The sequence below is a fragment of the Oratosquilla oratoria genome, chromosome 9 (assembly GCF_046742065.1).
Source record: "Oratosquilla oratoria isolate Oo_2021 chromosome 9, ASM4674206v1, whole genome shotgun sequence".
NCBI lineage: Eukaryota > Metazoa > Arthropoda > Malacostraca > Stomatopoda > Squillidae > Oratosquilla > Oratosquilla oratoria.
This window is the reverse complement of record NC_134785.1, coordinates 74004156-74020138: the sequence shown is the minus strand read 5'-3', so window position 1 is coordinate 74020138 and position 15983 is coordinate 74004156. Positions and strand designations below refer to the sequence as shown.

Below are 15983 nucleotides of genomic sequence, written 5' to 3'. Positions count from 1 at the left end.
ACGTCATAGACAGTGAAGACGGGGACAGAATTTACAGAAACAGGTGATCTCACTGACGACGACACGTGACGGTTGAAGACGGTAGTGGAAGACAGTGGTGACGGTCATGCGACAAAGGTAACCGCGGAGAACGACCGGCGGTTGCAGCGCGGTTGCAAGGAGGCTGCATACCAGGCAAGGGCGATTAGTAATCAGTGCGCAAGTATTCAATAGCGTTAACATCATAATGACCGCAGGAGTGCCCCCCCCCCCCACACACACACACCCGTTTCCCAATGGCTTGCTTGGCGCCGCCGACGCTCTGATGCTCCAGACAATGGCACGCGAGATGACGGTGAAGGTGAAGGTGAAGGCTAGACCCTCCCCCCTCCCACTTCTCTCTCCCCTCCCCTCCCCGCTCTCGCTCGCTCTCTCTCTTCCCTTCCCTCTTTCTCTCTCTGCAACGGCAGCGTCACTATTCTCGTGAGCAGAGCATTTGCCATTTTTTTCTTCATTTGGTGTAAAGACGCTGTTTCAATGTACTATGTCTGACCTGAGTAGTGCGATGGGAGAAGGGGGAGGACCCTTCGTCCACGAGGTGCTAAGATGGGTGGGGGGCGACGAATAGGTTTTGGATGGGTGTATGCTCTAAGTCCACCATCCCCCCTTACAAGGGGAAGAAGACTGTGGTAAGCACGTATGTGTATGCGTGTATGTATGTATGTATGTATGTATGTATGTGTGTGTGCTGATCCAGATCTGACTTGCTCGGAGTGTGGAAGGATATGCGGGTCAAGGATTGGGCTCCACAGTTAGCCCCGCTGACATCAGCGCCAAAGACCTCAGCATCACAACCCCGCCTCACTCAGCACACTTCACCGGAGCACTGTCGTCGTCGATCACTATTGAACTGCCATAAACAAGTAGGTACATGTATTATTAGCTTGTATGATCTCCTAATCAGGTATACTGAACATGTATTTTTTGGAGTTAAGACATGTTTTTTTCGAGTTAATTTTTTTTCTTTTCTTTTTTTTTTTTTTTAGTTAAGATATACTTCTGTACTTTTGGGACGATTTTAGAAGAAAAGGAGAAAAAAACTTTCCTGCGAATCTCAACAAGCTCACCGTCTAACTCAGCCAATATCGCAATATTGAACAACATGCCATTTCATCTCACGTTTTCTTTCTTCTCCCCCCCCCTTTCCTAAATTCCAATTCCTCTGTGTCTCCCTCCCTCTGCCTTCCTGAGAGAAACACAAACCCTCATTCCCTTTTCGATTTGTCCCTCGTTATTTGCACAATATCTCCCCCTTACTGTCTCCCTCTCTCTATTTCCCTATCTCCCCCATTTCCCCCCTCCTCTTCAACACAATGTTTATTTTCTTCCTTCATCAACACGATGTGGAGCTACTCATCTGGCCTTCCCCTAGCGTCATCCCCCTGTCTCCCCCTCCACTACCCTTCTCCCCCCTCCCCCTCCCTTCCCCCTTCCACCCGGAATCCATTTCCTTTCGCGGCACCTCCCTCCTCCCCTCTGGCCACGCCCCCCTCCCTTTTGGCGTTTCGCGTCTTCCCCCCCCCCCACAATCCTCCCATTCCCCCCCACACTCCCTCTTCTATCGTCCCTGGGGAGCAGGAAGCCGTAACTGTACTACCGCTCCCTCCCTCCCTCCCTAAGCTCCCCCCCTTTCCCAACCGACGCGGCCCAGTGCGGCGCACACTTGTGATTCCGCCAAGGCCCAAGACGACGAAGGTTCTGGGAAGAAGGGGAGGAAGAGGACGAAGAAGAGGAAGAAGAAATGAGAGAAGTGGAAGAGGAAGACAAAATGGAAAAAGAAGAAGAAATGGAAGAGGAATAAGAAATGGAAGAAAAAGAAGAAACGGAAGAAGAGGAAGGAGAAGAAAGGGGAGAAGAAATGGAAGAGGGGGAAAAGAAGAAGAAAATTAAGAAAAATAAGACAAAGACGAGGAAGAACTGGAAAACCAAGACGAATAAAAAGACGAACAAAAAGACGAAGTAGAAAAGGGGTAGAATAAAAAGAAGGAAAATAATTGCGGCTTTGATCTCCGTGTCTTGGTGTTGACTGTCACAAGTTTCATCACTAATCTCTTGCTCTTGCAAACACCACAATCATCACCATCTATTCTAATAACGATCACCACCTGCTCTAACATCGTAGTCACCACCACCCGTTCTTGCACTGAAATCAAATTCTTGTTACCACCACAATCATCACCATCTATTACACCACAATCACCGCTACCTGTTCTTTCCAACACCGCGACCATCACCATTTCCTGACCTAGCGGAGCAATCATCACCATCTATTCTTTCTAAGTCACCATCATCCCTTCCCACATCCTGTGTGACACCATTTGGGCACAGACACACAAACACATACAATTGCTTGCTTGTTTATGGCAGTCCGTCGGTGATCGACGACAAACGTGCTCCGGTGAAGTGCGATGATGGTGAGTGATTCTGGGTGGGTCTTACACACACACACACACACACACACACACACACACACACACAACCTTTATCCCAAATACACAGCATAACTCAAAGTTTTGCCTTATCTACAACATTTATGGCGCCGAAAATTACATTCCCTGCTACCCTGTACACAAACCCGTGCAGCCATTACGCATACTACACTACACAGTCATCGTGTGCTCATTCCCACATACATTATTCCTTATTTCCCTCGTACTTCCCCCTCCCCTCCTCTTCCTCCTTCACCTTAAAACCACTTCCCATTACAAATTAAATTAAATTAACAAATAATTAAAATAATGAATAAATTATCCCCTCGTTTTTCTTCAGAATCTTCATTTTTTTCAATTTCATGGAGAGAGCTTCTGGAAGGGAAACGATGCAAAAATAGGTCGTTACGAGAAAATACTGCCTCAAGTACACCTAAGATCGGTTGTGCCGCTCATTATAAAAGAGACTACAGATGTGCACATGAACATGTGTGTGTGCGTGTATGCGTATGTGCGTGTGTATGTGCACGTGCGTGTGTATATGTGTGTGCGCGTGTGTATGTGAGTGCGCGTGTGTATGTGTGTGTGTGTGTGTGTGCGTGTGTATTTGTGTGTATGTGTGTGTGCGTGTGTATGTTTGTGCACGTGTGTGCGTGCATGTGTATGTTTGTGCACGTGTGTGTGCGTTTGTGTGCGCGCGTGTGTATGTGTGTGTGCGCGTGTATGTGTGTGCGCGTGTATGTGTGTGCGCGTGTATGTGTGTGTGTGTGTGTGTGTGTGTGTGTGTGTGTGTGTGTGTGTGTGTGCGCGCGCGCGTGTATGTGAGATTCATTACCCTTAACCACGTGTTGAACTCATGGTCGACAACTATCACCTACCCGAGTGAGAGTTCAGGCCTCGTATTGTCCGATTTACGAGTAATGCTCTGACCATACATCAAAACACCCATCTCCTTGTTCAAATGGGACAGTAACGGCTGCAGTTGGTGAAGCTCCCACATTGCGAGCGGGGAGCGATCTTGGACCTCCTACATGAGTAACCAAGACGTTAACCACACACACACGCACGTGCGTTTGGTTCTTATGTAGTTTAATCCTGTCATCCATCATTATTATTAACACAATCCAGTTAATCATGATAATCACCATTATTCTCCACACCATCCAATAACCCTCGATAACCCTCTAAAGCTAACCTAACCTCGCCCAGCTTAATCTCCTTAACCATATAATAACCTGAAGCAATTAGAGTATTAACCTCGAAGGTAATTCAATCATCCCATCGAAGTAAGAGCTCCCTCCCTCGTCACTACACCCTCTCCCTGCACGTTACCAAATTCATCAACACAAATTTCGATTTAAGAATGAAATGGGCAAGTTCTGATTTACTAATAGGATGGTCAACGAATGGAATAGGCTTAGTAACCATGTAGTGAGCGCTGAAACTATCGGTTGTTTTAAGAAAAGGTTAGACAGATTTAAGGATGGGGATGACAGGAGGTAATGGATATGGAACTGCCTAGTGTCGTGGATGACGCACGGCGAAAAGTCGATCCGTATGAAGCCAGAGGATTCTGTTTATCGATGAGTTGACTTTGGGAAAATAAAGTCCCCATAAAGTTCATGAAGTGAAATATGGAGTATCTTGGTCATAAAACGTAGATAAACAAATAAAACAAACAAATAAATAGATAAATAAATAGATAAAACAAGACTAAAAATAAATATGTTAAAAAAAGAAAAAAAAACAATATACTGTAGCCCACCATTACGACCTAAGCACAGCTGTCACCACTTATAATGGGCATAGCGCTGGAATAGCAACACCACACGAGAGAAATGTTTGTGTACACAGTATTGTTAGGACACATACGGGCAGCTACTTTATCGCCATCAACATACCATAACAAGATTAAGTTAGCAAATAAACACACAAACATGATAACCTACATACCGTCCCAAACACTGTAACCGTTGGAAGTGCTGACAACTGTACACGTTTCAATCAACTCTGCTTTCTCTTCCTTCAGCAAGCAACCCCCTCCCCCAATTCTGAGAACAAGAGAAAACACAAAGGGGCAGGAGGAGTGGGAGGGAGGTAGAAAGAGAAAGAGAGATAGAGAGAGAGGAGAGAGAGAGAGGAGGGTGGTAAAAATTTAATGACCGGGGCAATACGGCGAGAAGTGTAGGGAAGAAAAAGAAGAGAAAAAATGAATAAATAATGAGAAAAAAGAAGAAAAAAAAAACGAAAAGAAGAGTAGTAAGGCGCCCAGCAACTCTTCGCCAAAATAGTGTCGCCTTCGCCAAAATCCTGTCGCCCATCAGTACCCGAACCACATTAAACTGGACCGTTAACCCACTTCTTCTCCTGAACAACATTAGACCAAGCTTCTGACATTGCTATTTATTTTCTTTCATTTATTCGTTTATTTTCATTTTTCCCAAGATAACCAAGAACCATTTGCGTACAGCACATCACTTTTTGTTTTTTCTTTATTGTATTTATTCTACTATTATTATTATTTAACCAAAAGCCTCGTACACACACACTGTAGGTGGTCCTTGCTTGGTGACCGCGCACTTGTCCAACGGAGCAAATAACTTTCACAATAAACGGACAATTTCGTACACGCACGGGAAATGTGCCCAATTATTATTGTAGAGGCAACAGCGAGAGCAAATTTGACAAGAGGGCGCGAGGTAAAAAAAAAAAAAAGAAAAAAAAGAAAATAATAATAATAATAATAATAATTGGTCAACTTGTAGCAATTATGCATACGGCTGCTGAATATAAATAACTTATGCATAAAAGCACCAGATAATGGGTAAAGGACGAGAGGAGGGGCTGGGGAAGAAGGGGGAAGGGATGGAGGGAAGGAGTGAGGGAAAGGAAAAAGGGGAGAGAGGAGAGGGAAGAAAGGGAAGTCAGGAGAGAAGGGAGGAAAGGAATGGAAGAGAGAGGGAAAGAAAAGGGAAGAGGACAGGGAAGGGAGGGAATGGGAAAAGAAGAAAAGAGGACAGAGGAAGGAGGGAAAAGGGGGGGAAAGGGTAGGGAAAAGGGAAGGTAAGGTAACGGGAGGGAAACTGAAGGGAAAGAGAGGGAAAGGGAAGAAAGGAAAAAGGGAAGGGAAGAAGAGGGGAGGAAAGGTTAAGTTAAAGCGAGGGAAAAAAGAAAGGAAAGGAGAGGAAAAAGAAGGGAAGGGAAGCGAGGAAGAGAATGAAAATGATGACCCAGCGACTGCCATCGAGCCTTCGTGATTTACAATGGACGTTGACGAGCCCATCCATCTAGCTCAGAGAAATGCCTCGCCCGGGCACTGCGCAACCCTATTTCAATGAATAATTGCACTGCAGTCTGGGCCGAACGCGTTATTGCACTGCCCATCTCTGCCCTGTATTACTGAGCAGAGGGGAGATCTCTCCTTCAACACAGTGCATTGGGTGGTAACGGTAATGGGAGAATGGGGACGGTTTCCCCGTTTTCTTTGATCCATCTACTTGTTTATGTAAATACAGACTTACTCATTTTATTTACCTATTTATTCATCTAGCAACTTTTGTCGTGTGGTCATTCGTCACTTCCATCATTCTAACATGGTCACTCAGAAATCAACTTCACATTCTTAATTTTAACGTCATAAGCAAATCTGTACCACTAATCTCATTCCTAAGCCCCAGAATGATGATTTGTTTGTTGTGACCGAGAGGGGGGATAGAGATCGGGGCCATATCAGTGATGATAAGGTCGCAGGTTGTTTGTTTGTGGTAGGGAAGTTTGCTGCTTGAGTGAGACTTGGCTGGTGTGTGTGTGATTCATCATGGTCTTGGATCACGTGTTGGACTCTTGGTCCCGGAAGAGAGCTCAGAACTCATATATGGCCAACCTATGGGTAATGCTGTGACCTTACACGCACACACACCCAACTCCCCGCCCACGAGAGTTGGAGTAACGACTCTCAGCGCAGTGATACATTATTTCAGTCCTGGGCGGGATTCGAACCCGGACCGCCGCAGTGGCGGCCGTGATCGCAACCACTGCGCCACCAAGTCGTGTGTGTGTGTGTGCGCGCGCGCGCGCGTCAACAACTACACAAAATAATGAACATAATCCCCCAATGTTCTTCAGCCAAAATCCCACAAGCAAACAAGCCCTTCGACCAAAAGGGGCCCACTGATTGGCTCCTCTACTTCAGAGAGGGCAAGACTTTCCTTATATGGTGGTACAAGGTTGTTGCCTCTCCCCCCCACCCACTACCCCTCACGAAGGATACAGAGCAAGTCTCCTTCCTCTTGGTCGTCTGGACCAGAAGCCCTCTACCACAAACCTGAAGGAAGAACCTTTAAAATCGCAAGATATCATCGAAGTCCTCGGTAGACATTTTTGACCGCCGATAGGATAATTTTGTAAAATTATACAATAATTGCCTGTTCATATGATCGTTTTAACGTTGGTACAATAACTGTCAGATGTACGATAATTATCAGCTGGTAAGATAATTGACCGTTGGTACGATGATGGTGTCTATTGGTGGCATAATTCTATTTTGGCACGATACATGTCAGGTGGTACTATAAATGTCAGTTTCTACGATAACTGTGTCAGATGGTACGTTTTTATGGTACATCTTTTTATATCAGACTATAAAACATTAAAGTTTGTTGACTAGTCACCATCAGTATATTACATTTTTCCGAAATATGGGGATCCACTTTAGGAGGAAAAATAAACAAATAAATAAAAATTAAAATAAAATGAAAAAGGGAAAATTTACAAGAACATGAGATAACTTTATGAACAGGGATTATAAATGATAATGGACATGGAACTGCCTAGTGTAGGCCTTATGGTCTCTTGCAGTTTCCTTCATCTTATGTTCTAACCATATTCCAGCAACCGGCTCACGTGCAGGTCGCTCGCTAGCTCCGACGTCGCGTCGTGGTCGCGAAAGCGGCGGGAAAGTGAGGCGCTTGGAGGACTGAGCGCGTGAGTCATCACACGCGGTTCCGCGCAACAACCGCGGCATCTAACCTCGCACCCTCCCCCCCCTCCCCCCAAAAGACCTTCAATCTTCCTTCATTACAACAAGCACACCATGCATCACGTAGTACGTTGCACGCATCATGTGGTACGTTCTACGCATCATATGCATTACGTGCGTCACGTGGTACGTTCCACGCATCATGTACGTTACATGCATCACGTGGTACGTTACATGCATCACGTGGTACGTTCAATGCATCATGTGCGTTACGTGCAACATGTGGTACGTTCCACGCATCATGTACGTTTCATGCATCACGTGATACGTTCCATGCATAATGTACGTTACATGTGTCACGTGGTACGTTCCACGCATCATCTACGTTAAGTGCATTACGTGATACGTTCCACGCATCATCTACGTTAAGTGCATTACGTGATACGTTCCACGCATCATATACGTTACATGCATCACGTGGTACATTCCACGCATCATATACGTTAAGTGCATCACATGGTACGTTCCACGCATCATATACGTTACATGCATCACGTGGTACGTCCCACGCATCATGTACGTTACATGCATCACGTGGTACGTTCCACGCATCACGTCCCTCTTGGTGAGGTTCAAAGTATTTCCTGGTGAATAAAATCGCTTGGCAGTCGTTAAACAAATCTTATAACGGGTCCACATTCTTGCAAAAAATACGAGCTTTCTAGATTTTATAGAAACTCGTAAAACTATTTTATGCAATCGAATAATGTACGATCTTTGGATGGTACTTTGGTATTTACTCAGTCTGCCTTCGCACTGATTCAACTCCGTGGTACAGTGGTATACCCTCTCTCTCTCTCTCTCTCTCTCTCTTTCTTTCTCTCTCTCTCTAAAAAAAAAGAAAAAAAAATCGAGGCCGGCTTCGCACCTCCTGAGGAGAGGACCATCCTCGTACCTCGATCCAATGGCCTCGCACAACTCGCGAGGACAACGGCAAACGGAACTTGGAAGGAGCAGGGGACCTGCACGGGTCTCCTGCACTCGACGCGGGTTCCGAGGAGGACCTGCGACATCGTGCAAGGCTGGAGGATCACATTTCACGAACGGTGCGTACATGTGCGTGCGTGCGTGCATACGTTCGTTTGTATGTGCGCGGTTTCGTGTCAAAGACAGACACGGGGGGAGGAGGAAGAAAAAGGGGGAAAAGGTTGGGGGAAAGGAGCGAGGGAGGGGGGGGAGGTAACGGACTGTTTCACTACCCCACTAACAGTAAAGGAACGACAAAGGCGAAAGAAGCAAAAGAAAAGAGACCAACATCAGCTCCACTCCAACCTGCAGCAAACTGGTTCCTTTTGAGTTGGAGCAGAACGAGGCGGCGAGGGGGCAGGGGAGGGGCACTCGTCCCCCCACCCTTCTTCAAGGACCTCTCACACCTCCTCCTCCTTTTCATCCCCCCCCCCCACCACCACCAAGCTGCTTCATCTTTGCTTTCTCCACACAGGTCTCTCTTCCAGGTCGCTTTCCCAACCAAACTCCATCTTGGTTTCTTTGACTTTTTTTTTTTTCTTTATCACCCACTTATCTCCTCCCCACCCCCTCCCCTCCCACCCTTTCGTTTCTTATCAGACAGTTCACTGCCTACGTTTGCTACAAGACTTGATCTACCCATAATGACATTTGGATGATTTTGATCAACAGATGGTGTTTACATCCTCCTTCTCTCTCTCTCTTCCTTTCCCTCCCTTGATATTACGAATGCTATTAGATCCTGTTTACTTTCAACTCCAAAGAGTAACCAAATAAGTTAAACAAATAAACACAAAGAAATAAACAAACAAATGAATAAATAAAAAATGTCTAGCATGATAATGCGTTAGTGGTTCTGTAACATAACTTGTTGGCTGTAAGACTTTCAGTAACTTCAGTGGAAGCCCTACGAAGAGACTCGGGTCAATATCAGACAGCCTGACCCTATTACCCCATTCAGTATGATAACCCGATTATCGGATTTCGTTTCCAACACAAAAAAGTGAGTTTACGCAGCCAATGGATATGAACTTTCATCCTCACTGGGGTCTCGACCGGGCGAGGTCCTCTTCAAGAAAGGGGTCTTCCCATTCAGCTGGACAATGTCGACCGTCCAAAACCAGATTTTTTTTTTTTTTTTTTTTGGGGGGGGGACGGCATTGGCCAGGTATCAAGGACGATAAAGCCCCTCCCAGTTGGGATTCGAACCCTAGACTATGCATTCCCGAAGCTAAAACGATACTACTCGACCGCTATGGGTTTCTAAAGGTCAGTCAGTCCTTAATTAGGAGACCCATAGTGGTCATATTATCATGAGGCTATCACACTGGACTTTCACGGACTTCACCAGCGTCGACCGTTGAGAGCTCGTTAAGTAAAAACGACTTCGGTCACAATAATTTACTTTACAAATCTTCAAATATCAAATTATCTATCCGTCATATATAGCAAAACTGAATGATGAACTGAGTGATTGTAAACCTAGATACGAATGTAAGACATACTGTTGAAACGTTCTTAGAAAAGTCTAGATTTCTGCAAGCCAAGTCCTAATCTCCTTATTCACATGGAGGTTAGAGGTAGGATGTCGAAGGAAAAATTGCCCAGTGTGATAGCCCCTTTAGCCTCGGGAACACACGATTTAAGCTTCATACGTGGAAATACGTATGAAGAGGAATCTGGCGGCGACTTACCGACAACCATGAGAGTGAACTCGAACCCTCGCTTGACCGCCTTCCGGTAGACCTGGTTCGGAAGGTTGACAAAACCGACGTAGCCGTCGACCTCCCTCGGCCTCCGTTCCTTCACCATCTCCTTCACCAATTTATTCTGCGAAAGAGAAGAAAAAAATATATATACTTGCTTGAGAAACCAATTTATTCTGTGGAAGAAGAAAAAAATAAATGCTTGAGAAACCAATTTATTCTGTGGAAGAGAAAAAATACATATATGCTTGAGAAACCAATTTATTCTGCAGAAGAGAAGAAAATGTATATTCTTGAAAAACCAATTTACTATGTGGAAGAAAATATATATAATAAGGCTTGAGAAACAAGTGCTCCTCACATCCTTCACCTTGAGAAACAGCATTTCATAAGTGTCAACAATAATTAGGGATTCTATTCTTGTGTACAATACCGCATCAAAGAGGTGGGCACAGTGGTGGTTATGGAGAGATTCAAATGGAAGGTAGCAGTATAGAGGGGTAGCAAAATAAATAAATAAATAAATAAATAAATAAATATATATATATACATTTTATATATACACACACACACACACACACGCATTTTTTCAAAATTTGTCTCAAACTGTATAAGAAATCCGTGTGACTTTGGTCCGTAGGAGTGTCATTAAAGTGACTAATATATTGACTACATAATCCTTATGCGGCCAATAAAGGTTTACAAAGGAAGTACCGTCAGGAGACCTTTTGGTCCATAACTGGGTCAAACAATACGTAAGGGGATAAAAAAAAAATCCAAAGTGACCCCCGACAAAACAAACCAGTAAATAAATACTCAAATAGTATTAACTAATTAATCAATTATCAAAAAAACTAGGACACACAAATATGGGTCCCCATACAAGACGCGAACAACTGCTCTACCCGGTTAACGAACAAATGAATTCAACGATGGGGAACAAATGGTTTATGGGGGCAAGTTATGGCCACTTCTTGTGTCAGTAATGGGTGCGCGTGGTTACTAGTAATGGGTTATTACACCGGTGGTATGGGGTCATGTGTTGTATTCGGTAATGGGGTAATGGAGGTAACGGGGTTTATTGACTAGGGTAAAGCGTAGGGCACGGTTTTGTGGGTGTGCATACATAATTAAGTTGGTCGAAGTGTAGTTAATGAATGGAATAAACTCCCTGTAGAGGCAGTGCAATGTAGTTCAGTTCGAAGATTTAAGATTCGTTTCGATAAACACCTAAATACGATGTGAATGCCTGCCATTTATTTAATATTATTTGTTTGTTATTATGTTTGCTTATTATTATTTACTATTTTGTCCATTTATTATTATTTACTATTTACCTATTTATTATTTAGCTTTATTTTTATTATTATATTATTTATTTATCGTTATTATATATTTTTTCGAATCCGACCTAGTTATGGACCAAAAGGTCTCTTATCGACATACTCCTCCTTTGTAATCCTTTGTGTGATGATCATATTGCGGGGTGGGCGTGAGACGTGTACTACTAAGTGGGTCATCATTGGCAACGAGTGGGTGGACCATGAATACAAGTCTGGGTGATGATTTCCTTGTGGTTGTTACGGCACGGGGATCTCCTGTGATGTTGTTTGTTGTTACCGACTGTAGCCGACCAGCGCTTCTATCCTTGTGGACTAATGGGTAGGCAGCACTTTAGACATCCGCCTAAGCACACAGGGTTTTTACACTACATGACTCTCGTTTTTAAGTACAAAATAGGAGAGGAGGAGTAGGATGAAGAGGAAGAAGAGAAAGAAAAGGAGGAGGTTGGGAGGAGGTTAGGAGGCGGTAGAGGACGGGGAGGAGGAAGAGGTGGTGGAAGAGGACCGGGAGGAGGAAGAGGAGGAAGACGACCGGGAGGAGGAGTGGGAGGGGGAGGGGAAGGAGTGGGAGGGGGAGGGGAAGGAGTGGGAGGGGGAGGGGAAGGAGTGGGAGGGGGAGGGGAAGGAGTGGGAGGGGGAGGGGAAGGAGTGGGAGGGGGAGGGGAAGGAGGAGTGGGAGGGGAGGGAATGAGGAAGGGGCGGGGGAGGGGAGGGGAAGGGGGGAGGAGGAGGAGGAGGGGGAGGAGGAGGAGAGGAGGAGGAGGAGGGGGATGGAGGAGTAGGAGTAAGAAAAGGGGAGGTGAAGGAAATGAGGAGGAACAGGAGTAGAATGATGAGGAGAATGAGGAGGAAAAAGAGGAGAATGAGGAGGAAAAAGAGGAGAATGAGGAGGAGGAGGAGGAGGAGGAGGAGGAGGAGGAGGAGGAAAGCAAGGATCTCTTCAAGGAAACCCCGAAATACCACGGGACGCTGTTCATACAAGCCCCGCCCCCTCGAGACGCGACTGGGCGGGGCTGGCAGGTCGCATAATGAGCCACGCCCACTTCGCAAAAGGGCAATGCACGCCCTTAATCAGACCGTCCGCCCAGACGGCAGCCAATTAGGGTCTGAGTACATCGAGACGACTCCACCCCTTTGCCTAATGTGTTGGGATGTCATTAGGTGTGATAATATCCTCCACAAGGAACGATTTTATCCAATTCTGGGTTTGGTGATGGTTAAGTTAGGTTAGGTTGGGTTAGGTTACGCTGGGCTGGGTTTGGTTGGATTACGTTATGTTAGGCTAATTTAGGTTAGGTTGGCTTATGTTAGGCTAAGTTAGGTTAGGTTAGGCTGGGTTAGATTGGGTTAGTTTATGTTAGGCTAAGTTTGGTTAAGTTGGGTTAGGTTAGGTTAGGCTGGGGTTGGCTTAAGTTATGTTAGGCTAAATTAGGTTAGGTTAGGTTAGGTTGGGCTGGGTTAGGTTGGATTGCGTTATGTTAGGCTAAGTTAGGTTAGGTTAGGTTGGGTTAGGTTAGGTCAGGCTAGGCTAAGTTAGGCTGGGGATAGGTCTGATATAGATATATCTTTTCATTTTTTGTGTGTTAAAGTTATTAGTATATTGTCGTCAGCTTATATTGGATCATTTCATGATTTACTTTTTGTTAAGTAAACTTACTATTACCACATACAGGCTGGGAAAAAAAAAAAAAAACTATGACGATTTTGGCTTATTTCTATACGAAGTGACGGCGAATTATCGCCCATACACATCTTCGCCTCAAATGACCTAATCTGGGCGTAGTGACGTCATAACTCTTATGAAGTCTTTAGGGAGTTTAGAATCACCCCTATGGCCCAGAGTAACGCAGGATTATTTTATGAACTGGAAACAATCAGTGATCATTTGTATCTTTATCATCTCCTTTTTCCAGCTAATCTATCTATATAACGAGAGCTTTTCTCCCCCTTATAAGGGAGGTAGCCATATCAAAGGCAGGTACCTACTCCCACCCATTCCACTCCCATCCACCACCCTTTCCCCACATCTCATCTTATCTCCTCATGGATGACGGGTCATCCCTGTATCCCGCCCACCGCCCTGGGTCAAAAGCAATGTAGCAAGACACAGCATATCCACAGCAAGGCCGCTTCAATTAATTGGAAACACCTCTCTCCGTCCCATCATGCATAAAAAGAGCAGACGAAGAGAAATCCCTTCAGGCCGAGTCAAAATCTAATTTACACATAAGCACCCCATATTTCCCTCATCTCCCGCCCTTCCTTTCCTTGCATAACAGTATCATCTATACACATTACACACACTCCACTCATCCCCAGCCCTCTCACTTCCTTGCTCAACAGACATTCCACTCGTTCTCAACGCGCCTATAAGTCTACCTCTTCAGTGGGATATTTTCCTCAAAGGATAGAAACACCGATTTCAGAAAAAAAAAGTCTTCATTTGCCTTCACCACAAACCGACCAATCACAGTCCAAGACGGGACAAAGGAGGCGGAGCTAGTTAATCATTACCAAACTAAACACCCTCCAGTAGTTCACCCTTTAACTATTTCAGAAACCTTTTACTAAGCTTCCGCCAGGCGATTTTACTCAACAAAGGCAAGGTCATCATATTAAGACAGTAGGGTAGGACTCGTAGTTATAGGTTTAAATTGGGCAAATTTGAGTAAGGAAATAGGCAAAAACTGGTTTACCAACCGAATGGTTAACGAATGGAATAGACTTAGTTACTATGCATTGAGCGCTGAAACAAAGGATTGTTTTATAAAAAGGACAATTGGTAGGAGACATGGAACTGTTTAGTGTAGTCCTTAGGGTCTCTTGCAGAAACTTCCATCCTTAAGTTCTTTAAATGTACAATTGGTTGTTTTAAGAAAAGTTTAGATAACTTTCTGGATAGGGCTGACAGGTGGTAGGGGGGCATGGAACTACCTAGTGTAGGCCTTATGGTCTCTTGCAGAAATTTGGATAACTTTATGGATAGGAATGATGGGTGGTAATGGACATGGGACTGCCTAGTGTAGGCCTTATGGTCTCTTGCAGTCTCCTCACCAACGACCCTTCCGTGGTGAAAGGTTTAATTGTGAGAGGTTCATAACGAGCTCGTTAATGAAGACTCCGTTAAGGATTAATAGCCGTAGTTTAATTTCCCGCCACTAGAGGCGCTGCTAACGCCATTGGTGTGACGTGAGAATAGTAATGAACCCGTACAGCAGGTACAAAGGTCTTATGATGACCTTATAAGGACACGAAAGTGATTCCTAATTTGTCCAAAAAGGCGAGGCTTTCCGGTGCCAGGAAATAAATAGTATAAATTGGACAAAATAAACAAGTACCTTATATAATGAAAAAAAATATATATATATATATATACATTAAATCAAATAAACAATAAAAATAAAAATACACACTATATATATATATATATATATATATATATATATATATAACACTGAATGGGTTCCAGTGAACAGATACACATTTTTATCAACCACAATATACTTTAATTCTAAGCCATCAACAACGAGCGACTCGCGGAGGCCAACATGCAGAACCTCAAACGTGGTACGGCCAAGGACTCGAACCCAGGCTAGCACGTGACAAGTGTTGGTGACTTAACCCATTCAACTCCGATGACAAGATGTCTTGTCATTTGGTCAAATAAAACAAAAAATCATAAAACACAAAAATGTTTGATCAAACACCAGAAAAATATGACGTCAGTCCTCGCTTCGCTGCGAGCGAAGCGAGGATTGACGTCATATTTTTCTGGTGTTTGATCAAACATTTTTGTGTTTTATGATTTTTTGTTTTATTTGACCAAATGACAAGACATCTTGTCATCGGAGTTGAGTGGGTTAACCGATTGCGCTCGATGTTGATGGCTTAGAATTATAGTGTATTGTGGCTTATTATATATATATATATATATATATATATATATATATATATATATATATATATATATATATACCGTATATAGATTCTAACAATATGTAACTTGTGTTTGTCTCAGCCAATGGATTCCATTCAGCAAATCTATTAAATCTAACCCAACTATTTTGGTGCCACGTACGTAATCTTTTCCCCTTCATACTTGTCATTATTCGTGTTGTGGTTTTTACCTATGTGTTATAAAATAAAGATAAATAAATAAACATATAATTAATACTCTCAAAGCCACTTTTTTCCAAAAGGAAAAATTACTATGCTGGATAAGCGATATGTGAAAACACACACACACACACACACACACACACACACACTACGGCTCGACGGCGCAGTGGTAGCGTTCGCAACCACTAATCCATCGGTCCGAGTTCGAATCCCGCCTAGGGCTGAAATAACTTCAGTACCGCTGCATTGGGGGCCGTAACTCCAACTGTGTGTGTGTGTGTGTGTGTGTGTGTGTGTGTGTGTGTGTGTGTGTGTGTGTGTGTGTGTGTGTAAAATCACTGCA

At 44.1% G+C, this 15983-nt stretch overlaps 1 protein-coding gene across 13 annotated transcripts in view; it reads right to left on the bottom strand.

Moving 5' to 3' along the window:
* pnut (septin 7-like protein pnut) overlaps positions 1 to 15983 on the bottom strand; it is a 579804-nt gene that overhangs the window by 203050 nt on the left and 360771 nt on the right. For all 13 annotated transcript variants that reach the window (XR_012966748.1, XM_076190980.1, XM_076190979.1 and 10 more), the window contains one exon: positions 10167 to 10302. Coding sequence is in view for 12 of the 13 variants with exons in the window: in XM_076190980.1 (XP_076047095.1) it covers positions 10167 to 10302 (136 nt within the window). In the remaining variant the exon portion in view is untranslated. The remainder of the gene's footprint in view (positions 1 to 10166; positions 10303 to 15983) is intronic.